General features: G+C 42.2%; 1 protein-coding gene across 2 annotated transcripts in view; it reads right to left on the bottom strand.

Annotated features, from left to right (window-relative positions):
- The window catches only part of KBTBD12 (kelch repeat and BTB domain containing 12), a 94,580-nt gene extending 85,149 nt beyond the window's left edge, over window positions 1-9,431 (bottom strand). Inside the window, exons 1-2 of one of the 2 annotated variants that reach the window (XM_063114366.1) lie at window positions 9,364-9,431; window positions 631-1,811 (exon numbers count right to left, since the gene is read on the bottom strand). In XM_063114366.1, the coding sequence (XP_062970436.1) occupies window positions 631-1,700 (1,070 nt within the window). In that variant the 5' untranslated portion in view covers window positions 1,701-1,811; window positions 9,364-9,431. Of the gene's footprint in view, window positions 1-630; window positions 1,812-3,864; window positions 4,011-9,363 lie in introns of those variants that run through there. The other variant, XM_063114364.1, reaches the window with a different exon arrangement.
- Between the last annotated feature and the right edge of the window lie 17,651 nt (window positions 9,432-27,082).

A 27,082-nucleotide genomic window follows, 5' to 3' on the forward strand; every position in this document is an offset into this window, starting at 1 on the left:
CATACTTGTTCCTCTTACTACAATTCTAGGGTTGAAGCAGTCTCAGGCTACAAACATTTTACAATATTGGAGGTTTACAAAAAATCCACAAATTGACACAGGATGAAAACTGACAGATAATTAGTAATTTTTGGTTAAGCAAAGAATTATTACTCTGAATTATGAACTAAAAAATCAGTTCAAAGGCATCTGTGTTAATAACCTTTCTCCTTGTTAGAAGTTATGTCAAGGTCTTTAAAAACATGTATTATGCAAAAAATATGTAAACATGTGAAACACATAAAAAATTGTATTATGCCCTACCACATGGATAAATAATGCAAGCTAAAAGTGAAAAATACAATGGGATAATAAAATAAATACATTTAACTTATGCAAATTCAACTGTATGTTCTTAACAATTAAAAGAGAAAAAATAATTTTAAAATGTGAGTGATTTCATTATAAATGTTATATACATGCTACATTTATATTTAGGGTTTTATATTTCTGCATATTCTTCTTTATGGGAGACTTGCAGGGTAATGTTGACTACATGTAATTTAAAATCTGACCATTCTTTCAGCAGTACTTACTTCTACTGTTGCTAACATCAAAGCAAGATAATTAAATATGCTGCTAGATACAGACCTATAGATTTCAACATTCTTGTTCTTTTGTCTAGAGAGTTTAGAGGCACTTGCTTCTCCAGCCACAATTATAGTGTTATTCTCCATGACAACACCAGTACACACAGTTCCTAAACCTTCCCCGTACTTGGGGGATGAGATGAAATAGGTCTTCCGTGATGCGGGATCATAACAAAAACTGGCATCCCCATAGTTTCTGTGTCTTGATCTGATCCCTGAGGAATTGTTGCCAATGCAAAGCAGAAGACTGGTAGTCTCCATGCCATAGCGAAGATTTAGAGAGTGCTGCTGGGGTGTCTTGATGGCTTTGAATGCATTCTGAATTATGTCAATGCAATGTGCATCACACAGAAGCATTGTGTTCCTTTTTAGGGCTTGTCTTAAAAAAGAAGGACTTATAAGTTCCAATCTGACTTGCTTCAAAAGCTCAACAAGATGTTCTGTGCGCAATTCTTGGTTATGATTTACCCATCTCAGAACTAAGTCCAAAATGCTCTCCTCTCTGGATATGTTAAGATCATCTGATTTAATGAGCGTTAGAAATTGGTGCACATCAATTTCTAGTATTTCTTCATGTAAGCTCACCTCGGCAAAGTGCTGATACAAATATTTCTTCGATTGGTCGGATAAATCTTCAGCTCCAATCTGCTTTGCAAAATAATAGATACCTACACAGTTGGAGGCATCCATGTGGCCCATCATATATTTCTGACACACATTAAAGACTTCTTCCATTTGCATAAAATAGGCAGCCATTGCTACCGTCTGTACATTGGCATTATTGATCTCCAAAGCTGCACTGTACATGTAATTTAGTAACACTGACACACTTTCTGCTGTGATGTCATAGAGTATGACTTCCCTTTGAGTACACTCAAGTAGTCCACAGGTGAACATAGCTTTGAAATAAGGACTAAATGCAGCCAGGACCAATCTGTGGCAAGGAAATTTCTCCTCTTCTGCTATGAGTACCACATCAATCATTTCTTCTAATTCTTTCATGTTCTTAATTTTATTGAGTAAATTCAAGCTATGTTGGTATTTTTCTTTTCCCTCAATCTTGCACTCCATGATACACGCTGCAAAGTTTCTAAGTAAGTCTGCTTTAAGTTTAGCTTGATTCCTGAAGAGGTATTTGCATGTCTGATTACTCACAAATTAACAGAGATGTCATGAAACATTCTGAGGGAAAGAAAAGAAACAGTTTTCTTCTAAGAAAAAATTACGTATAATTTAAATATGCAGCATTAGTTCTAAAAAGTATTTATAAATAAATATTAGTCATTCCAAACAGAGAAGTTTAAGACAACTACTTTAGTATCTGAAAATAATGTCTTTGATTGCACAAACAGTGAATTATTAAACACTAAAACAATATTTTCCTAATCAGCAGCAGAGATTTTTCTAGGGCTGGCAGGTCTTCCCACCCAACATGAATGAAGAGAGTAGTGATAAGATGGACACATTTTGCAATTTACCAAATACAGCTGACCCCCAGGCAGAGGGCACAGCAACATCAGTTAACATTCTCTCTGAAGAAATACGACATCATCCAAAAGGTTATGTGCACTCCTCCAAAAAAATGCACCCAAATGTTACAATGGCCAATCCATAAAATCATGACTGGGGATATACATTGACATGTAAATCATGACATGTAGGATATACACTGGTAGAGGGAAGACTGAAAAAAAAGCCCACTAAAATTCTGCTCGAGCTTTGATATGGGACAAATAATTCAGAATAGTAGATATTGCAAAGACCATTTCTACTGGGCTTTGGAAAGTACAACCAGATGTCTGCTATGAGTACTATGAGAATTTACAATATTTGAAACACAACTAAATCATCCTAAACTTAGAAAATGCACACAATCATCCAGTTTCTCTATCCTCTCTCCTTGCTCAGCTCTTCTTTGTTCCTTATTTTCATGGTGGTAGAGACAGAATCACTTCTCGCCTTGAAAAGCATAGTCTAGTTAAAAGTCTCTTTAAGACAGTTGTCTGATCTTCACCTTCCCAGGGGAATGGAAACAGCATGTCCCAAGGAAGTTATTTAGCTGTTTTGATTCAAAGAAGGACATTCCTCGAGTCAGAAGCCTTAATGTGAGGAGAGGATCTCAAGTCTCTGCTACCTTTTCTAGTTCTTACTTGGCTGTAAATTGCATATAATAAGAATAAACGTCGATGGCAGAAAAGTTAGTACCAGGAGTTAAGAAAGAAGAGAAAGTGATAATTTCAGTAAAATGAACACAAAATTTGTCAGCTATAAAGGTTAGAAATTTTCTAAATTTCTGTAACCCTGTAGAGGATTAGAAATCTCAGGTGTCTCCATGAGAAACGGCATTTTTTCAGTGTTCATTTCAGGAAACAAGTGTTATACATGACAGGAGTGTTTAATTACATAACAGCAACTACAAGACCTAAGAAACACTGTGCAGAAGTGTTTGGAATTATAACAATTAGCCAATCTTGGAAGCCATGTACTTGAAGTAGGAATAAAACCCTCCTTGCTGGGTGTTCTGGCATCAGTGGCTCACTTTTATTAAAACAAAAGCTTAAGACCTTCTTGGCGGGAGCTTACTGGTTAAAAGGGAAGCTTTGCTTTTTACTTTTATTTGTTTTAGATTTTTTACAAAGAGAATCCAATTATGGGTAATGAAGAGGTCATTATATTTCTGAACTCTGCTACAACACACTATGACTAGCCCAAATCATATTATGTAGGGTTCCTTATACATAAACTTATCAATCAACTTTATAAATGACAGCTACTACTTCCAGCTGAAAAGCATAAAGCTTTCTCATAAGGAAATACATATTTGAAATTTTCTACTATTCCACTTGTACTGATAATTCAAGAATCCCTCAAAAAGAACCAATACTCATAATGCTAGAAAGTCATATGTAGCTAACAACCTCAGCTCAGACCCATCAGTTCCCCAAATGCTGATCTCAGTGTTGCTAGGTCAGAACCAAGAAGGTGGGACCCAAATGTCATGACTACAGACCTAGGACTTTGGATCTTTAAGGCAGGAACCAAACCACCCTTGTTGGACTTTTTTGGCATACGTGTTGTTTTGATGAAAACACGGGCAGTACTAGTTTCAAAGAGAGGTAAGCAATGGAACAACTCATGAACTATGTGCTTGTTTTCTCTAGAAACATGTTATAGGTAATATCTTACAAACAACTTTATAGTGAACATGTTGGGTTTCTCTCAGCATCCAACCCACCTTCCCTTGGTGCAGCTGGGATGGAATTGAGTCCCATGCCCCTCACCACTGTGACTGGTTCAGGGACAGGCGTGAGACCTGAGGCTGGCCCAATCAGAGTGCAGCTCAGGTCTCTGGTTCACTGGTTGGAGATGTCCATGAGCTGTATAGATGGGAAGTCTGGAACTGCTGCAGCCATGTCCCTGTAAGCCAGCATGAGGACAGAACCAATACCAACACAGGGAAGAAGGCAGAGAATCCAGCACAATGGAATTTGAAACATGATTTACATCTGTATTTTTGTTTCGAGAGATAAACCATTCCCTTTATTGTTTAAGCTAGGTTGAATTGGGATTGCTGTTATTTATAACCAAGAATCCTTACTTGTAATAAGTGGCATATGTGGAAATATTAAGAAAAGATTGCCTAAGGTAATTGTGGTTACAAATTGTATACAGTTTTACTTTTCTTACATTCTTATATGTTCTATTATTATACTGTCAAGTAAAAGAACCTTAGAAATCTCTACCTAACCTTATTTCTCCTTAATTAAAGGTAACAATTATTTAAGTCACTCTTCTGAGTTTACCTCTTCTCATTAAATGGCCACAACATTTTACAGGTGAAGGAACAGAGTCTTTAATCCAATTCCATCTGACTCCAAAGTCTGCACTCTTAACCATTCCCTCTAGTGCAAGGGTCAGCAAACTAGGCCAGACAGTAAATATTTTAGGCTTTGCAGGCCATATGATCTCTGTCATAACTCAACTTTGCTATTGTAGCACAAAAGTAGCCAGAGACAAAATGTAAATAAATGAGTGTGATTGTGTTCCAATGAAATGTTTTATGGATATCGAAACTTGAATTTCATATATTTTCATGTCACAAAATATTATTTTTCTTTTGATTTTGAAAAGTCACTTAAAATTATAAAATCCATTCTTAGCTCATGGGCTATACAAAAACAAGTGGCAGGTTGCCAACTCCTGCTCAAATATTATAAATAAATCGAATTTCTAGATTATGAGCAGGACAATATCCTGTCTGGGTGATTAATTTCCACTCCTTTGCTTAAATCCAGCTGAAGAATTTTGAGAAAGGGAATGGTTCTGTTTTAAAAAGATCATCCAGTTGTCCCCAGATTACCAAATATAAATCAATTTCTCGAATAAAACACTTTACTTGAATGCAGTTTTTCTGTCTCAAACATTGGCTTCAACAAACAATAAAAAACAGAATTTCTTTTAAAACAGAAATGACTGTTTTAAAGATTTTAAAGAAACATTTATTATGAATTTTTTACATGGGCATTTATCTTCCTATTGCTTTTTATTCAACTCCTGGAAGCTATTCTAATTGCTATGGATTTACAGACCAAGTGAATTTACTGATGGAAATCCTGAAAAATTCCTGGGCAGTTAAATTAGCCACTACACTTCAAAACACATTCTCAGAATTGTTTCTTGTACATATATGGTGCCTAGAAGATATTGGCATGGCAAATGGGGACTTTGAAGTGAGACAGACCTGGTTTGAATCTCAGTCTAGCTGCTTACTTGCTGTAATCTTAAAATCATTTAACTTTTCTATAGTTTGGTTTCTTCACCTGTAAAATGGGGATAATGTATAAAAATAAAGTGGTCAGATTAGTCCTTGCCATCAAAGTGCTCAATAGATGAACATTATGGTTAGTTTACAGTGATATAGCCAAGTGCAGCTCAAAGGTTAGGAACATGGACTTTGGCTCGGGTTCCTAAGTCCTGGGTTTGAATCTTTGCTCTATTTTCTAGTAATATGAACTGTTTCTTAGCCTTTTTAAGTTCTAGTTTTCTCACCTGGGATTTTTTCTGAGAATTACTTAAGAACAGTTGGGAGAATTAAAGAAGGCCATGCATGTATAATATGTAATTTGCTTACTAAAATTTGTTTTGTAAAACTGAAGTAGGATATACCTTTACAAACACTTTTCAGATAATAAAGATATTTGGGTACATATAAAACCACTTGTGGGTACAGACACAGCTCATAAATAGAGATGACCGCAACTTTTTCTCATAATGAGGGCAAAACAAAAGTGTATAAATCATCAGCAAAACAAAAGTGTATAAATGTTTTGAATGATATCAATGGAAAGTCATTATCTGCTCCAATTTATAGAAGACTGAACTGGTGCATTCATAATAACAGTACCCAAAATAATGAAGAAAAAACGAATAGTAAAGATAAATATAAATCACAAGAATAAAGCCTAATTATTTTGCAAATCCAAAATGCAGTTATACCCACTTCCACTATATTTAGTTTTGAGAAATGGACTGCTATAAATTTTAATGTGGCACAAAAATGTCAATTTCCTAAACACCACCAATATTTTGCTTTTACAATCTTAAATTTGATAATCTTTACATTATCTTTATAATTGCTACTTTTTCTAAATAATGGTTGATACACGACCATGCCTTCTTTTCTTTGAAAAGTCTCCATGTTTTGCTGAAGTTTAACTAGTTTAAATTCATAACAGCACTGTCTGAAATAGCAAAAATTTGGAAATAATCTGAATATCCATCAGCAGAACAGACTGTAATATATTCACTTGAGAATATTGTGCAGCAGAAAAAATATGAACTAGATCTACATGTATCAATATGGATGAATCTCACAAACATAATAATGTGTGGAAAAGATTGTAGAGTGCATGCACTAATATGTTTAAAATATGCAAAACAACATTACATATTCTAATAGAGTAAATGTAGATGACATATTCTGACAAAGTAAATATTAACAGTGGGTGAGTCTGCTAAAGGGTATATGGGAGCTTTTGTACTATTCTTGGGACTTTTCTGTAAGTTTGGAATTACATCAAAGTAAAAAAATTATATAGTCTTTAAGGATCCATACAATTGTATTGGAATATAAAGAAATGAAGAGTAATTATAAATACCAAATTCAGGATAGTGGTTGCCTTCAGGAGGTACGGAAGGAGGGGAATGCAAGTGGGCACGGATGACAAGGACTTTCCATGGCATAAATGTTTAACTTTTCCAGCTGTATGGGGGTACCCCCTATATACTTTATTCTTTATGCCTTTTTGCATATCTTAAATATTGCTTGAAATTAGTTCAAAATAAAAAACTGTACTAACATTAGTCACTTATTCCTTTTGAAAACCCTACTCACGTTGTACACTGTGCATTATGATACATACACATATCATATAGAGAGATCTAATACATAGATACACTATGAATTTTCTTTTTCTTTTCTTTTTTCAAGGCCAATTTACAAGTAACTGGAAAATACAAAAGATTACAACTTGCTGTCCAGCCTGAATGAGAACTGCTTTGAAAACCTGTGGCTGTAGCCCTCCCTCCATAATTTCCCTGGCATCAGCCTGTGTAAGAACAAAGGGCAGAAACAATTCCTGCTTCTGCTTTGGTGGGAAAAGAAGTTGCTGGATTCCTAAATTGGTCTTTATCTTTTCCCATAGAAATGTTCAGTATGGTGAGTAGGTTATAATCATGATAGAACTGATCAACATCAAAGCCTTGATTTTTATCGATGAAAAAACCAAGACTGCATAAATTCTAGTCTGTCTAAAACTCCCTTCAATAGACTTTGGTTGGCAAACCAAGGGACATCAACATTATGAGATCTGAAAGTGATGTCCCAGTTTTAACATTTAAAACAAAACCCTTTAAAAAAAAATCCTTTTGTAAGTTGGTAAATACCACATGTAAAATTATTACCCAACATTAAAAAAAATTACCCTTGGCCTATTCTCACCAACATTATTCTTCATTCAGGCATTACAAGGCCCTTCACAATCTGGCCCTTCCAACCTTTCCTGCCTCATCTCCTGGCTTTCCTTCCTTATATTTTTCAATCTTTAGTAGTACTGAGTCAGTAACAGTTTTAACACATGCATGCCCTTACACATGCTGCTTTCTATGTCAGGAATATCGTTCTCCCCTGTCCATGTAAAAAAATGTAACTGACTTCAAAATTCAGCTCTGCTATCCTTTCCTGGTTGCCTAACATCTCACATTGCAGCTGTTGCCCTGTTATTGCCATTTCCTTATGCATATGCCTCCCCCCCGCCCAATAATGAGCACACTGGGGGTAAGGGGCTTATATCTTCATCACTCCCATATTCTTAACGTGTCTGTGTTCATACCTGGCACATAAGAGTTGCTCAATATGGTTTGCTCAATTAAATTAATACTTTGTTTAGGCCTAAATTACAAGTTCATGATAACCTTTTTTTTTTTTCTTTTAGGCTTTATCCATGTTACTAAACATGTTCTACATATAAGTCATGCCTAATGCTTCAAGTTGCTATCCTCTTGTCCAAGTCAAGTAAATCCTCCAGAATCATTAACCTGATTCCCTTTCCTATAGCTAGATACATTATGACACCCACTTCTCACTCCTACCCTCAGAATTAATTCCCAGTAATCATCTGCTCTCTGGATGTGGCCCTCATTCTTAGGAAACAACTAAAGTCAAGAATTGGCTTCATTTATGCCAGAGATCAAAAATTGGCTGCTCACCAACTTTCCCCTTTTTTTGTACATCAGTTGCTGCATGCAAAGCTGAAACATTCCAGTCTCTATTGAAAAAACTGAAGATATGGCCCTTAATTCCCATGTGACGAGAGTGTGCAGGGACCAGACTAGTCAGAGGCCACCTCTCAGATGGCACATCCACTCTCCAATTGCCCAGCCTCCACCGTCCCTATTACAATCTAAGTGCCAGCCGTTATTCATATTCTTATGCTGTTGCTTTTCACAACTCTGCCCTTTTGCATTATCCTCCAGTGATTTAAGTTCGTGGCACCTAGTTCATTCTATTACATCCCCACACCGTTTAGTTTCAGCATCACCACTTCACTCAAATCCTGCACTTGCAGACAATGGTAGAAATGGCTCAGAACACAAGCACAACCCTAAATGCACTGAGTTTCCCACTAGGATGGAAAAAGGCCTGATTTCATAGTAATAACGCATCCCACACAGTAGGCATTAATGACGGCCGGGCACACGGATGACAAACACGTAAGATAGTTTTTCTTTCCTTTGCCGAGTTCACAGTGTTTGGCAATCTCACAGTGCTTTGCACTTCTCAAAGTACATTATTTAGCATGCCCTACAGCTCCGTAGCTTCTCTTAAGGGTCACGTGGGGAAGTGTAGGGCAACTATTTTACCGGCTTTCGAGGTAAGAGAGTTACCCAGAGACACATCCCACGTCTACGGAATTTAAACGAACTATTTTGAGCCACAAGGACAGAAGCGCCCCTCCCCCGCGGCGCTCACAGTCTAGTGAGGAGGCAAAACACGAACGGGCCGGACAGTTCGGACGCCGCCGCCACTACAGGGCTGCGAAACCGAACAGGGGCGAGGAGGCCGCCGCGGGGCAGAGCCTGCCTCGACCGGGCGGCGACAGCAGGGCCGGGGGAAGCGCGGAGGGGCCTGCTGGCTGGGCCGAGCTCCGGGCGCCGCTGCTCCGCCGCTACTTACAGAGGTGCCGCCAGCCCGGTCGCAGCCGCGATGGCGCCGCGACCTGGCCGGGGTCGCCGGGTCAGGAGGGCGGGGCAGCCTGACAGACTGCACTGCCCTATAAGGGCCTGTGCAGGCCGAGTGGTATAAATAGCCGGCGCAGGAGGGGGGCGCCCGCCGCTCCTCGGGCTGACAGGTGCTCGCTGGAGGCGGCTCCCACCACTCCGCCGCAGCCCGTGGCCCGCTCTGCGCCTGCGCAGGGTCTTCCCGCGCGGGTTCCAGGCGGCGGCTATCCAGCCCCCGCGGGCCGTTCTGCGCCTGCGCAGGGTCTTCCCGCGCCGGGCCGCGTGGCAGAGCCCCGGAGGTCTCCCAGGTTTGGGCGAGGACTCACGTTAAAATACAGTGAGAAGTCAGACTTTTTTAGGTGACAGATCTTCCCCTTAATCACCCTGTGTGTGATCTCAATGAGTACGGCCCACAGGTAGGGTTGCCAGATAAAACGTTAAATGTAAATTTCAGATGTTCAACCAATATGTTTTAGTGTAAGTATGTCCCAAATATTGCATGGTCGGTTCACATTTAACCAAGTGATCTAGTTTGGTTTTTGTTTTGGTCCTGTCTTTTTATTTGCTGCATCTGGCTACTCTACCTGAGTTTATGATTTTTGCCCTATATCTCTTGGAGTGGGAGGTTTTGTACAATCCTAAGAAAGGACTGGTTAGCTGTCCTCAGCTTTGGGGTGGTAGATGGTGGGAATCACAGAATATCTCCTATGTGGATAAGGCTAATAGGTCAGCTAGTTTAAAACAAAACAAAGTTGTTTTTAGTGGTTGTGAGGAAAATGTCAGGTTCCTTCACCTCATATCTGGCTGAGCATGACTCAGCATGTCTGTTGTAAATACCTTATGTGAGAGTGGTATAACTGCACATGTGCGCCCATGTGTTCCTTGGTTCTCTGACTCTAGTATAAAAGACAATGGCTGTAATCCACTGGGGCTGAGCTCGTGTCCTAATAAAGCATGTCAGCCTTGCCAATGGCTCTCAAAATCTTTTTCACCTACCCAACTCACAACCTGCACAGGTCTGTGACCCAGCCTGACAGTGGTGGTAACACAAATTTATTATCTTACAAACAAGATAATAATCTTAAAGCTCTGTAGGTCACAATTCCGAAGTGTGTCTCACTGGCTCAAATCAAGGTGTGAGCAGGGCTGTGTTTCTTTCTGGGGGTTCTGGGAGAGAATCTGTGTCCTTACTCTTTTCCAGCTTCTAGAAACTGTCTTCATTCTTTAGCTCATGGCTCCTACAAAGCAGAGCTGAGTCTTTCTCACGAGGCATCACTCTGACACTAACTCTTCTTCTGCCTCTTCTATTTTTTTTATTGTGGTAAAATGTGCAAAACATAAAATTTATTTACCATTTAAATCATTTTTAAGTGTACAGTCCAGCAGCATTAAATATATTAACAATGTTGTATAGCTATCACTACTATATATTCCAGATATTTTTCATCATCCCAAGCAGAAACTCTACTCATTAAACTATAACTTCCCATTTCTCTCCTCCCCCACAGCACCGGGGAACTTCTATTCTACTTTCTGTCTCTATGAATTTGCCTTTTCTAGGTACCTGATGTAAGCAAAATCATACAAAATTTGTCTTTTTGGAACTGGCTTATTTAACTTAGCATAATGTCCTCAAGGTTCATCCATGTTGTAGCATGGATAAATTTTCTTCCTTTTATAGGCTGAATAATATTCCATTGTGTGTAGGGTGTGTGTGTATCTATATCTGTGTATCTATATCTATATATCAATCACATTGAAAACAAAACAAATTCGTATTGGTAAGTAAAGTCCCTTAAAACACTTTAGAATTTTTTCATGTCAATGAAGAATCCTTGCATGCATTTGTATTTACACATACATATTTATAGTTATTTAAGGAAATTCCTCTCTTTCTTTCTCAAAAACACCCCTTGGCCTGTTAGCACTATTTAGATCTTTCTACAACTCTTTTGATCCTGCTTTTGGTTTTGTTCAGATGGTATTTGTGTGAAGGTGAAGAGTCTTTCTCAGCTTGCTTTGAAGGTCCTGTTTGATTTTCTATTTGGCTCCTCTATTTCAATTTTTTAATTTGTTTCAGGAGAAAGTGGGATATGGTGGGAAGAGTCGGGGCTTGGGGTCCAGAGACTAATTTAGATTCTGGGCTCTATCAGTACATGACTTTAGTTGATTCACAAAATATCCATTTGCCACATGATTAATGAGGTTTTAGTATTTATCAAATATACTGATTTGCCAAAAATTTGATTTAAGTAATATGCATCTTGAATATATTGTATATGAATATGTACTCCTCTACCCAGCAGTAACTTACTACTCCTTTCCTACTTACTGTTTCTTCCTGTTGAGTCTCTCTCTGTCTCTGTCTCTCTCTGTCTCTCTCTCTCTTTTCGAGGTCTTTTCCCTTCCCTTTCAACTCAAAACTTCATTTTCAGTCTTTGCTTTCTTACAAAGTTGAGTCTTTTTTTGTATTCCTTTGGGCAGATTTTGCCATTTAGATTTAATTAATCCTTTATTCTGGCCTTTGAAGCTGATCTACTTCCATTGTGACTTGACTCTGGGCAGCTTTTCCTTGACACAGAAGTCATTTTCTCCCCACACATCCACTCCCACTCCATATCATACCCACCTTTAAAGGAAAAACACATCTGTAATAGTATTGCTGACACAGCACAGCTTGATTCTTGTCTTGAGCTACGCTGGCTTGAGCAGTCTCTTCATTAGGAAAGACCTAATGGTTTCTAAATGAAAAAACAAGTGACCTAATTATTTCAAACTTCATTCAATCCCCCAAATGGCCTGCCAAAGGATGGTGGGAGGACATGCCCCTGTGGCATCAGCCCTCCTCTCTTTTCCTTCCACGTCTGCACTCTTACCGGTCTGCTGCAGTTCTCCCACTGCGCCTTATTCTCTGTGGAGTGATTTAAAAAATTATTAGCTGCTTTGTCCAACCCTCCTTCCTTCATTATGTTTTTCCTTATGATGCTTTGCTCCTCTACGCCACTTCACAAAGTTAGTCTGTTCCAGGCTCATTGCCTCAGGGGGAGTCAGGACAGCAGAAAACCGGGGGAGAATGAATAGTCTCTTCATGACACTTTTGATTCCAGAAGCCTCGGCCCTTTCTGGAAGGCAGTGAATTATTGCCATGCATGAGACATCTGGGAGATAACCTAAATTAGAGCAATGGATCCTCTTCCCGTACCCCCTCCCCCAGCTGACGAGAAGAGGGTGGTCTCTGAAGGAAAAATCATGAGAGGGTAGATTTTTCTAGTCTCTCAGGAAGAAGACTCATGTCCTACTTGGCTGGACTAGGTGTGGGGAGGTTTGCGGGATCTGAGACGAGAGGGAACTGCTATCTCCCTTGCTGAGAATGGCAGCGGGAGGCAGACAGGCACAGGGGAACCCTAACACAACCAGGGACCTAGGGACAATGGACCTCTGGGGGTTGGAGGGAAGGATCAGTGCACATGGTGGTAGACATTGAGCACCAGAAAGAATGCCCCTTCCCCTGACTCCTGTGACTTGGTAGGCTCCCCCAGAACTTAGATGTGACCCTGGGAAAGGGGAAGGTTTGGCCTTTCTGGTGGCAATGGCGACTTCAACTAGAACTTGTTAGTGTCAACTGAGTTATATTTCCTGCACACCTGAGTTTGTGGACTGTGGAGATGGAAGGCTTGATGTAACGCAAGGTCTGGCCCAGCACATGAGCCATAGCTGAGCTGGTTTGTCACCCTCTGGGGGACGGGATATTCAGAACTGGAGATTTTTAAAAAAACTTTGTTTCAGCATGAAAGACAGAGATGAGAACAGGAACTGAACTTATCATCACTCTAGTATATATTTTACTTATTTCTTTTGTCTCACCTGAGGCAGGGATTATGTCTGTCTTGTTCACTGCTGGATCCCCAGCACCTAGAAAAGTGCCTGGCACAAAGTGAATTGAAAAACGAGTGGGTCAGAGTTGTTACTTGTGGAGAGTGGAGTTCAACCAGGGTGGTCTAGGAGCACCGCAGAACCAGGCTTGCACAGCAGAGCACTGAGGGGAATGTGTCCTGGGGCAACACAGTTAAAAGACATGCCTCTGCCACCTGCTGCTCTATCCCTGTATGGGGACGGGACTCCAGAAAGCTGCACCTCTCCCATCATGGTGCTTGCCAGAGGACCTCATGTCTCCCAGATGCCTGGCTCACCTCCCCCACCAGGTTTCCGTGAGTGCCTTGGAGGAACAGAGCCAGGTCATGTCTGCACTTGGCTTTGGGTGAGTCTAGGAAATTAAGCTTAATTTTTTTTTTTTACACACCACAGAGAAACTACATCACCACCACCCGAGAGAGTCAAAGGTAAGTGGCATCCTAAAGAGAGCTGGGGTGGCCAGGCAGGGGACAGTTCCAGAGAGCACAGTAGAAGGGATGGAGTGAAGGAGGGGTAGAGAATGGGGTTAAAAACAAGCAAATAAAGAATGATAGATGGTGGTTGTGCTGTAGAGAGCGGGGGGCTGAGGACTTGGAGGCTTGAACCTGAGCATTGACTTCCAACAACCAACTGGCAGGCCCAATGTGTCTGGCTCCATCCCTGCTCTGTGGGCATGTTTGTGTGTGTTAGTGCTGGTGCCTGCAGCTTCAGGCTCAGCACCTGCAGGCACCTGCAGGAGAGCCGGGCTTCCAGTGGTTGCGACACCTTCATTTTTTGTCCTTATTGTCTGAAGGACTTAGTGCGCTGTTGCTGGTGCCTGTCACATGGTGCTCACCCTACAGCGCTTCACACTGTGGCCATGTGTACATACCTGTTGTGTTTCCTGAACAAGCCTGGAAGCTTCCACAGGCCGAGAGCTCTGTACTGTCCACCTTTGTAGTCATTTATGTGCCTGGCTTAGGCTCTCAAGAGAACAGATGGTCAGGGAATGTGCACTGATTTGGGGAGATCGAGAAGCAATGTGGATGTATTAGGGCTCTCCAGAGAGACAACCAATAGGATATGTATATAAATGTCCGAGAGGGGTTTTACTGCGGAGTTGGCCTACATGATTACAAAAGCTGAGTCATCTCTTGATAGGCAGTCTGCAAACTGGATGCTGGTAGCGTGGTTCAGTCCAAGTCTGAAACCCTCAGAGCCAGGGAAGCTGATGGTATGAGTCTCAGTCTGAGGCCAAAGGCCTGAGAACGAGAGGTCTCTGTGGTGTAAGCCCTGGAACTCAAAGACTACAGAGTCTTGAGTTTGGATGTCCATGGACAGGAGAGAAGAAGTGTATCCCAGCTCTAGTGGAAATGACATGAGAGATTCGCCTTGTCCTCTGTTTTTGTTCTCTCCAGGCCCCCAGTGGATTGGCTGGTGCCCACCTATATTGAGGGCGGGTCTTTTTCACCCAGACTTCTCAGGCTTACATGCTAATCTCTTCTGGAAATACCCCTGTAGACACACACCAAAGTAATGCTTTACCAGGTTTCTATGTATTCCTTAATCTGATCAAGTTGACACTTCAAACTAACTATCACAAGTTCACCCCTTGTCAACTCAGTGTCCATATTTATCTCCTTAAACCATACGTAGTCTTCAAATGGGACAATAGCAACGTAACATTTCCACCCAACATGATGCAACTGTCCTGAGTACAGCTGAACACGTGTTATCCCAGAAGAGGAGGTAAAGTCCTTAGGTGATGTTTACACTTCTCCTGATATCCCATGACATACATATAAATATTATCATGTAAAATTAACAATATTTAAATATTTAAATACTGATACAAAGTCAATAGGTCTTATATTACATGATACGAATAGGAGGAACAAAAATAAAGACAATTGCTTGATATATGACACACACACACAGACAGACATATTCTTAGCATAATAGGGAGGACAGTTGCAATCCTCGTTTCTGTAACTGGTCACGTAGTTGAAGCTGGTATTTATAACTACCTTTTTCTACCATCCATTCTGTATTCCCTTGGCCTTCAGCAAGCATCTCAGATGGTCGTGGTTCTTTACCTGGAGGAGTGACCAAAACCGTCATCCTTCAAGTGTCTGGGCCATTCATGATCTTGTCTGGATTGGGCTGTTGCAATTTCCCATTGACTTTAATCACAGGGAGTGGTAGTTTAAAAGATGACCTGAGAGATCTCCTTTATTTCAGACATAATCTTCCTTACTTCCACTGTGAAGTACGAGTCCAATGTCTCCTTGGTAGTCTGAGTCAGTCACTCCAGCCAACGCTGTAACTCCTTTCTTAGCCTCTTGACATAGAGGCATGAGGAGGCCAAAGTGGCCAGGTGGCAGCCTTAACTTCCAGTTTAATGGGATCATTGTTGTGTCTCATGGTGGGAACATTCTTCCTCCCTTTGGAACCAAGACCTCTAGACCAGCAGAGCATAACGTCATGGGGACAGGAAGCAAAAATTTTGCCAGTGGGTCCCAAGGGTAATACTGGTGAGTGGTGCCACTTCTGTTTCCACCCTTTGATTCCTGGACCCGTGAGTCCTGGCTATGGGAGAGAGAGTACCATATATTGGGTGCTGATTTAGAGTATAGACAGCCTTCTGGAGAACTTTGCTCCAGTCCTGCAAGGTCTTGTCATGTAGCTGGCACTGTAACTGTGACTTCAAAAGGCCATTCCACCATTCTATCAGACTGGCTGCTTCAGGATGATGGGAACATAGTAAGACCAGTGAATTCCATGAGTGTGAGCCCACTGCCTCACTTCTTTGGTTATGAAGTGAGTTCGTTGGTCAGAAGCAATGCTGTGTGGAATGCCATGACAGTGAATAAGGCATTCCCTGAATCCATGGATGGTAGTTTGGGAAGAAGCATCTCGTGCTGGGAAGGCAAATCCATATCCACAGTAAGTGTCTATTCCAATAAGCACAAAAAAAAACAAAAACAAAAAAAACCCGCTGTCCCTTCCATGATAGAAGCAGTCCAATATAATCCACCTGCCACCAGGTAGCCAGCTCATCACCCCGAGGAATGGTGGCACATCAGGGGCACAGTGTTGGTCTCTGCTGCTGGCACATTGGGCACTCAGCAGTGGCCTTCAACAGATTGTCCTTGGTGATGGGAGTTCATGTTGCTGAGCCCATGCATAACCTTAATCCCTGTTACCAAGGCCACTTTGCTCATGAGCCCACTGGGTGACGACAGGGGTAGCTGGGGAAAGAGGCTGACAGTATTCACAGAACGGGTGGGCCTGGGGATGGGACTGTGGTGTCCTGACCTGGCTCTGCTGCCGAAGACCTCATGGTCTCATGAAGTCCCTCTGATTCTTGGAGTGTGGTAGGCAAATGATAAGGGGTCTCTTTCACACCCAAGTTAACAGGATGAAATAGGAGCTAATGGTGTGAAAGTGCTTTGATAAACTACAAAGTAACATAAAGTCATTTTCTCCTGACATGGCACGTATTACTAAGCAGAAACTCCTTTCCCCAAAGATCTTGAAAATGGGACAGGAAACTATGCCTTACTGATAATCTTTATTTCATACTGTCTTTGAGGCAAGATATAGACCATATTTCTTTTGGAGGCTCTTCCATTTTAAGAATCCATCACAGAAGCATGGGGAATGGAGTTATTATCTGTCTTCTAGGCCACTCTTTTCTTCATCCATGATAAGTCATGTTCAGACATTCCATCCTTAGGGTATTTGAGGCTAACAACTTAGTCTAGTAGATATGGGGTTTTTGAAGTCATGAGACCTTCTGGAAGCCAAATTGCTTTCCCTATTCCAAGATTACTTCATTTCCCCAGCAGTAAAGTCCCAAGTCTCGAGCACATGAGCACTCAAACTTGTCTGTTGCATCATTAAGCAATGACTAGTGATCTTATATACTGTATGAGTTAACATATGGGCTTGGCTGCTCTAATAAAAAATTAGAATGAGAGTTCCCTAACCCAGAAGGAAGTGAATTTTCTTTTGCACAACTGCCTGGGTGGGAGCATTCCAAGGCATGTAAAGTGGCTCCAGGGTGTCATTGACTCAGGCTCCTTCTCTCTTCTTTGTTCCACCTCTCCTAGAGGATCGCCCTCATCCACGTGCTTCAAGATGGCACATGATGCCTCCAGCCAGAAGGAGGAGGAGAGGGAGAGACAAGCCCTTCCCTTCAAGGGCACACCCAGGAGTCACATGCATCACTTCTGTTCACGTACCATTGGCCCGAACCTAGTCACATGGCCAAACCTAGCTGCAAGAGGGTGGGGGCTGGGAAATCTAGTCTATCCTGGGTAGCCAGGAGTTCTATATTCAGAGGAAGTGGAGGTCAAACTACATTGTGATATAGCTAGCAGCCCTTGCCATGCGCACCCTCTACCTATTCACTAATTATCATTATTTCACCTCTCATAAAGCCTTGCGTCTCTCCTTCCTAGCCCTGGTCTCAAGTTTAGTTTTCCTTTTTTTCCTGTAATTGTATGATTCAGGTCTCTTCTCCCAGCTGTAAATGCCGTGAGGGCAGGGGCCATAGCCTGGCACAGGGTCTGACACAGAGTAGGTGCTCTATAAATAGTTATTGAATAAATGAATTAATATAATTAGGGAACTTCTCATTATCTCCCAAGTCCAGTTCAAACATCACCTCTTTGTGTTTTTCCTGGAACACGTCTCTTGCAGAATTACTGATTCCCTGGTCTGTGTTCCGAGGCTACTGCTGCTCTGCCCTGCCGCTGGTGGACAGCCTTGGCCTATGGCATTGCAGTGGTTTTGGGTCTTGAGCCCTGCTGGATGGTGCACTTCTCCAGGGCAGTGAGTGCTCCCACTCATCTCTGCATCCTCAGGAACCTGTACTTGGTGGGCTCATAGGAGGCCCATGAGTTGAATTGATTTGTGTTTGAAAACGAATGGCTTCTATGTAGAACAAATGTAAGTTGTTGCTTTCCATTGTGTGCTCTTGCCTACCACTGCTCATTGTAGCTCCTCTCCCAGCACATTCTTCTTTAATTATGCCCCCAGCCCTTTCCTTCCCCTGCTAATGCTCAGTGGGAGCAGAGAACCTCCCACCATAGTGCATAAGAAAGGGTGGGGTCATGCAGCCCACAACCCACCAATGTACCCATGTGACCCCAACTTCACTCTGAACTCCCACCTCAACTCCAAATTTGTCCTTTCCCATTATCAGAGTAGCTTGGCATTGACATTGGAAGACAATGCCTCCCTGTCCATCTATCCATTTCTCTAGTCATTTAACAAGTATCAAGCCCCTATTCTGTGCCAGGTATAGCTAGTGAGCACATCTGTGAATAAAACACATGGTTTCTTAGAGAATATAATGTGGTGAAGTGACAGATAATCAATCTCTGCCATCTTAGTTCTCCCTCATTTTTGCTTTCAAACATAGAAATAGTTTATTAATCTTGAAAAAAAAAAATCCCCCAAATCCTTTAGTTACCTTTGCTGCCCTTCTTAGCAACTTTCTCTCATCTTTCCTCTTCACTGCCAAAAGTTTAAAATGTATGACCTGTGTTAGTCATTTCTTCACTGCTCATTATCTCCCTGCTTCTGTGCTCACCACTCTCCTAAAATTGCTCTCTTGCTGATCACAAATGGCCCAGTCAAAACCAACGCCTTTTTCTCAAGCTCATTAACAAAGGTTGCTCTCTTCTTTATTGGAGCTAATATATTCATCATCTGACTTTGAGCTCAGGTTATATCTTTAGCCTGGGCAATTTAAGAGATTTATTCTCTCCTCAAAAAAAGTTGAGCCTACAAAATAAATCTGGACATCAAACACAATATTTTTAAACTTTTTTACTGCAAAATAAATAATGCGACTGACAAAAATTTATGCCATTTTAAAGCACATATAATTTAAAGTGTACCCCAAATTCCCAAGCCCCCAGTTCCTCATCTCTGGAGAGACTATTATCAATTTTTTGGGTCTCCTTTTTGAAATATTCTGTGAACTTGATTCTTAGAGGTCACCAAAATACTTTGTATGAAACTGAGAACAGAAGCAGGAAGATCAACAAAAATTTATTTTGAGGGTCTAAAGTGAAGTGTTGCAATAGAGGCAAAGTTGAGCAAAAAGACATTTGGAAAGGAGACATAAGACATCAGACAGATTTTATCTAGACAACAGAAGAGGATGAAGAGTCAGAGACAACTACAGGCTTAGCAATCTTTAATCAGGGAGACTGGAAGAATAAAGGTATAGAAATGGGATCATCAAGTGGGGGAGGGGCAGAGCTCCTTTTTCAGGCATTGTGAGTTTGAAGTGACTTAAGGTGATTGGGCAGTGGAAAGAGCCTGGGATAGGAGTCAGAAGACCTGACTGAAGTCTAAACTGTACCACTAACTGTGTGACTTGGAGCAGAAGAACTTTGGGGCCTGAGTCCCTTCAGCACAGCTTTACTGACCACCCACCTCTGTCAGGCACTTTTCTAGTCACCAACAATAAAGCAAAAGAAAGCCCTTGCTGTATGGAGTTTAGGAGAGACAGACCACAGACAGCATTAGAATGTATTTCCAAGCTGTGCAAAGTGCTATGAAGAAAAATAGAACAGGATAAGGGAATAGAAATTAAAGCCCTTCTGAGGAGGTGACCTGAAGGACATGAGGGAATTTCAGGGGGATTCCAGGTATCTGTGGTTATTTCCACTCTACGGTCTGCAATCCCAGTGAAGAAATAGCATATTCACTAACTTGGAAACAAGGATCTGGGGCACAGGTGTGAAGTCAGGAGAGAGATGTGGATTTGATCAGCTGCCATTAGCCTGGGGCCCTGAATGACTGTATGGATGAGATGATAGGAGCCATGAGGTCAGAGAGGGAAGTATATTAGAGAGAAAAGCGGGAGGACCAAACAGTGAATGGAGGCACACCAAAAGCTGGCAGAGGCGGTGGGGGAGAAAAGACATAAAGGAGATAAGAAGAATATTCTATAGTCTAAAAACAATAGAAAGGGATGGGATATGTTTGCAGATATCCAGGTAGGAGGAAAAAATGGTGGAGTGAACTTCTGTGAAGAGGTTAAGAACGGGGACAAGGCTCAGAATGTGGTTATAAAGTCACTGACAGTGTTTATGGGTCCTCTCAGTGGCAGGGTAGGGAGAGAGGGTAAATTACACAAAGTGAATGAGAAAACAGGCCAAGTGATAAGCAGACCTCAGCACTTCATGGCTTAACACACTAGAGGTGGATCTTTTGCTTGTGCAACAGCTGAGGCAGGTTTTCAATTCATCCAGGCAGCTTTCCCCCAGGTACCACTCAGGGACCTTGGCTGTGATGGTTCTGCCATCTCTTCCAAGGTCCCCTGGGTGTTGATCTCCTGGGAAAAGATGTGGACAAGAGAGCATGGGAGGTTTGTGTGGGTCAGGCACAGAGGAGGCAGATCTAGCTGCTTGAAAGGCTGGGAAGTGGAGTACAAGAAGAAGGGAAAAAGGATTTTGGTGGACTGTAAGCGGTCTCTGTGACAGACCAATAGGAAGTAGAGACACTGGGTGCAGACCAGCACTTGTGAAAGCAGGATGGTAGTCCCTCAGGATGTTCCAGAAAATGGATCTCTAAGTTAGAGCAATTTGGGAAATGCTGAGTTCCATGTCCCTCTTTGGAGAATCAGAATGCAGTATTAATGCTTCTGGTGAACGTTGCAATTCAGAGACAAAGCATTTCCTACACAGTCTTGACTTTGGGACTCTGGATTTCTGATGTAAATATGGGTCTGGATATGATGCAGACTAAGTAAGATCCTGTGGGACAGACCTGGGACACTGACGAGGCCTGAGAGGACCTCAGGCTAAGGTAAGGGCATGTGAGATAAAGGCTTTAATTCCTTGTACAGGTGAAAACTGAGACACCCTTGGAAAGGGGAGATTGCACGTGTGAGCGGAGGAGAGAGGCCTTGTGGCCCAGGCCGGGGAGTGGGAAGGAGGGGCAGTGGCTGTAGGCTATGGCACTGGCCTCTCCACCAGGTGCGGGGCTGACCCCTTTGCTTTAAGGAAGTGTGAGATTGAAAGAAAGAAAGGGGTTTGGACAACCCCCTGGTGGATGGTGGGGGAGATGGAACTGGAGGTCTGTGGAGAAGGTGTCTAGAACGAGGCAGTGAAGACTCTCTGAAAGGACTGTCTACAGTCTTCTGAAGAATAGGAAATGGATGGAAATCTCCTGAACAGGTTCTATGAATTAGCACACAATTGGATTTGTGAATTAGTAAGTCCTGCCTCCCAAACCCAACAAAGACAGCCGTAGAAGTGATGGCCCAGGTTGCAGGTGCTGTCCCCACCGCTGCGCGCATGCTGCCGGAGCACTCATCAGGTCTCCTAGGGGGCTGGCTGTGACGCTGTGACTGGGGGTTGTGGGGCCTGCAGTTTGCATAATGCCTTTTGCTCACTCTGTATCCAATCCTCACGCCACCCAGGAGGGTGCTGAGTCTCGGATGGTAAATGGTAAAGGATGGGATGGCATGGTGAGCCTGTGAAGGGGCTGGCTGTGGGACCCCTGTCCTCTAATCCCATACCTGTGACACTGTACCAGCTGCCTCATTGTTCTACTTGTTATTTTCCCTTTGCATCTTTACTGGTCCCCAAATGTGACAAGTGGGTCTTCTATTGTCTTCTCTCGATAGAGTTTAATGGAGGAGGGCTTTGAGGTACTCTACTAGAGAGCCCACCCCCCACCATTAAGGGTTGAATTGTGTCCCTTAAGTTCACATGTTGGAGTCCTCACCCCTAGTACACCAGAATGTGACTTTATTTGAGATAGAGTGTATACACAGGCAATCAGGTTAAAATGAGATTATTAGAGTGGGTCCTAATCCAATATGATGGGTTTCCTTATGAAATGGGGAAATTTGGAGACAGACATGTGTATAGGGAGAACACCATGAGTACACAAAGACGGTCACCTACAGGCCAAAGAGAGAGGCCTAAAACAGATCCTTCCCTCATGGCTTTCAGAAGGAACCAGCCCTGCTGACACCTTGATCTCGAATGTCCAGCCTCCAGAACTGTGAGATGATAGATTTCTATAGTTTAAGCCACTCTTCCTTTGGTGGTACTTTGTTACAGCAGCCCTAGAGAACCAGTGCCTCACCCCAAGCAGATTCAATCCACTTTCTTTGAGTGATGTTCAGGTTGTTGTAAAAATGTCCTGAAGTGGTGTATTATCTTACCCAGGAGAATGTACGAACAAATTAGTTAAAAACTGCCAAAATTCACTGTGCTAACAATCATTTCTTTAATTTATCTTAGAAAAAAAAATAAGTTATTTTAACCTGGCTTGCATATATTCATTTATTTTTGTAGGGAGTTCCTAGTGACCTGCAGAGATCCTCACACTCTCTTCTGAATGCTCACAAACGTTCCATTTGAGAATTCATTCCATAATTGCTCCAGGATCAATTTCAAGTTTACCAGTCTACAGTGGTCATAATCCACTTTTTATCAATTACAACATTTGCCCATCAGGAGCCTGTGTAATCAGATCTGAGTTCCTTTAGAGTGGCTAGATACTCTTGTCCTATTGGCTCTCCTATTTTTGCAATGTTTCTTTTCTCTCTTCTTTCATTTTGAAGGAATTTCAAACATACAAAAAAGTTGAAAGGTCACTTCTATTACGACGTCTCTAAATCCTTTTACTTAGGTTAACTAATAGTTGCTTTTTGCCGCATTTACTTTCTTTCTCTCTGGGTGTGTGAGTAATTTTTAAATTTCTTGTGTAATATTTTTAAATGTTTGAGAGTAACCTCCAGACATCGTGATCCTTCACCCCTGACCCCCTAAACACTTAGGCATGTAATCCTAGGAACAAGTGCATTCTTCTACATATCCAAAATAGTTATCAAAATTTGGTGTAGTTATCAAAATCAGAGAATTTAACATCAGTGACAAAACTACTATCATATGTACAATCCATATTGAGATTTGCCCGAGTCCTGGTTTTGTCCTTTAAGCAGCTTGCAGACCCAGGGCCACGGCCGTGCTTCTCTTCACTTCTCTCCGGTCTCTGTCTGTCTGAAACAGTGCTTCAGCTCTCCTTTGCTTCTGTGACCTTGATGTTTTTGGAAAGTTCAGGCCAGTTCTTTATGGAGTCTTGCAGTGTGGGTGTGTCTGGTCTTTTCTCCTGCTTAGACTCAGGTTATGCACTTCTGCCACGGGTGTGATTTTAAGACCATCCCCAGGAAGATTTGGAGAAAAGCAGTAGTTGCACAGAGTAGTTGTGCCTTCTGCTGTTAGTCTTCTGGCACCGTGTTTCCCTTACAGCAGGACTTTCACTTCTGTGTTCTTGCCACCCTCAAGGTTTTAAAGGTCTTTCTTGATGCTATCAGCAGTTTTCATCCTAGACCATTCCAAACAAGGCCTTGTCTTTGTGACTTGATGCTGGAGGTAGCAAAAGCTTTGGAGCAAAATACCTCTATCTGGGTCTGAATCCTGTTTCTGTTCTTTACCTTCTGCCTCTTCTTGGACAAATTTTACCAATGTCATTAAACTTCCATTTCTGCTCATACAAAAATGGTGAAATGAAGCACTCAGCTTGCAAGACTATTGAGCAGATTAAATAAGATGACACACAGAGTGACAAACTCATGGCACATGGTATGTGTAAAATAATATTTCTGATTTTACTTTTCTTCCTTCTGCTGGCACTGGACTGTGCCTTTGTGTGCATCCCTGGCATCCACCCCAATCTCCTCTGCTGCACAGAGACACATGCCACCCACTGAGCTTTAGCTACTGAGGGCTCCTTGCTCAGTCCCCTTGAGAATTGCCCTGGGCCAATGGGAGATGCCTTGTCCAGGGTTCTGCCCCCTCTCCAGAGGCAATCTGCATCCTGTGACTGGCCGATTAATTCAAACTATGCCCAACTAATTCAAACTATGCCAAAAAGGACAACAGCAACAGCAACAGGAACAAAACATGGTTGAAAGCAACACTGTATGCAGTACTCATTTATTTATTGATACATAACTGATTGTACATGTCTGTGGGTACAGCATTGAATATCAATACCTGCGTGCAATATGTGATGCTCAGATCAGGATATTTATTGTATTTATCATTACACAATGTAATCTTTTTTTGTGGACCTTTACCAATTTCTTGCTGACCTCTCTCTCCTTCTCCCTTTCCTACCTCTGGTGGCCTCAGTTCTGTTCTCTCCTTTTGGAAGTTCAAGGAATTGTGATTGTTGTATCTTTCTTTCTTTCTTTCCTTCTTTTTTTTTTTTTTTTTTTTTTTTTAGCTCCCACTTATGATTGAGGACATGCAGTATTTTTCTTTCTGTGCCTGGCTTATTTCACTTGATATAATTTTCTCTAAAAGTTCATCCATGTTGCTCCAAATGGCAGAATTTCATTCTTTTCTGGGCTGGCCCCGTGGTGCACTCGGGAGAGTGCGGCGCTTGGGAGCGCAGTGGTGCTCCCGCCGCGGGTTCGGATCCTATATAGGAATGGCTGGTGCGCTCACTGGCTGAGTGCGGTGCAGGCGACACCAAGCCAAGGGTTGCGATCCCCTTACCAGTCACAAAAAGACCAAAAAAAGAATTTCATTCTTTTTTAAGGCTGAGTAGTATTCCATATATGTGTATATATACCACAGTCATCTGTCGATGGACATTTAGGTTGGTTCCAACTATTGGCTATTGTAAATATAGTTGCAATAAACAGGGGAGTGCAGGTATCCCTTTGACATGATGATTTTCATTCTTTTGGGTATATACCCAGCAGTGGGGTTGCTGGATCATACTGCAGTTCTGTCTGTAGTTCTCTGAGGAACCTCCATACTGTTTTCAGTAATGACTGCACCAATTTACAGTCCCCAAAACAGTGCAGGAGAGTTCCCCTTTCTCCACATCAGACAAATCCAAACTGAATTTGTTTTCCTAGTCTATTTGGGCATCTTTGGTTTCTGCACTCTCAGGGATTCTGCGTGTGTCTCTCCCCAGATCAAGGCAGTCGCATGGGCTGCACAAGTCCCTCCCACCCTCAGGTGTGCTACCACGTGTGGTGGTGTAATTGCGCCTGTGGGTTGGGCCACTGGATTGCAGATCTGTGCTCACTCACCTCTGTGCTCCACAGGTGACTCTTCTTGTGTCAAGGCAGTTGAGTGGTTGTTGAATTGCCCTTATGGTGGCAGTGGCTGTGGTGGTGGCTGTGGCAGACCACCTGCTCAGCAGGGTTGTCTGCAGCAGTGGCGGAGTCTGCCCTTGGCTCCTGAGGTCCCACATGCTCCTGCCATCTGTTGGGTGGGGGCTGCCCACAGCTGGTGTCCCTGGGTGCGCTCCTGCACTCTGTTGGGTGGGGGCTACAGATGGCTGGTGCAGTCCCTGTGCACTCCTGCCGTCTGTCAGGCAGGGGCCACCCACAGCTGCAGAATGCATTTAGATAAACGCACACACTATTTTCTATAAAGAATCATCCTTCCTTTTTTGTGACTTGGTATATTAGTCTGTTTCTGTGGCTTATAACAAAATACCCGGAACTGGGTGATCTGTAAGAAAACAAAATTTATTGCTTACAGTTTCAGAGGCTGGGAAGCCCAAAGCCCAGGGAACACAGCTGGTGAGGGTCTTCTTTAGTGGTGGCTTTACAGCAATGCAGGGGTCGCACATGGTAGAGAATGGTGGAGAAGAAAAAGAGATAGCTCTTCATGTTTTCCTCTTTTAAAGCCCTCAGAACCACACCCCCGACCACCATTAAACCATCAACTTAGTCACCTCTTCCAGGCCTCACCTTCCAATTACCATCATAGGATTCCCCACCCTGAACAATTACAGTGGGAATTAAGCTTCCAATATATGGACTTTGGGGGACACAAGTCAGTCAATCGCAGCACTTGGTTTGATGACTCAACAATTTATAGGCAGGTTTTCATGTCAATAAATGTAGGTCATAACATGTGGTGTCTGCATGGTATGGTGCACGGAATGTACCAAATATACTCAACTGTTGTCACTGCTGGCTTTTTTTGTTTTTTAAGCAGTTGTAAATACTGTGATAAATATCCTTGTACATACAGTTTTTTGAAAATTTCTAATGATTTCCTACTTCTGAGAGATTTTCAAAGATGGTATTTCTTGGGCAAAATGTGTGTACACTTTACATTCTGACAGGCTTTTCCAGTGGCCCACAGCGCAGGGTGGGGACACCCGCCACTACCCTGATCCTGGCCAGCACTGGATTGTGCCGTCTTTTTCATCTACGCTATTCTGCTAGGCAAGAAATTTTATCCTGTTTTTTTTTTTTTTTTTAAGATGACCGGTAAAGGGATCTTAACCCTTGACTCAGTTTTGTCAGCACCACACTCACCCAGTGAGCAACCGGCCATCCCTATACAGGGATCCGAACCTGTGGCCTTGCTGTTATCAGCACCGCACTCTCCCCAGTGAACCACAGGCCAGTCCTTGTTTTTGTTTTCACTTTTTTTGGCTAATACAGTTGAACATCTTTTCAGGTGGTTACTGCCAGTTTGTATTCTTGTGTAATATTTCTTGTTCAACTTCTTTGCCCATTTTGCTTTTATAGGTTTCTTTTCTTATTATTGGTTTTTTGAGGTTTGAGATCTACATGATATTAAACATGAACTTTGTTTTCTATACTGTATTACAGATATTTTCCTCTCATTGTCTTTCAACTTTATGAAGTTTTAAAAAGTTTTGTTGTTGATGTTTTCTGGGTTTTGCAACATGGTGAGAAATGTTTTCCTCATCCAAGTGTATAAGACAAATGAATCAATTTTTTTTCTGACATGTTAATG

The sequence above is a fragment of the Cynocephalus volans genome, chromosome 11, assembly GCF_027409185.1.
Source record: "Cynocephalus volans isolate mCynVol1 chromosome 11, mCynVol1.pri, whole genome shotgun sequence".
NCBI lineage: Eukaryota > Metazoa > Chordata > Mammalia > Dermoptera > Cynocephalidae > Cynocephalus > Cynocephalus volans.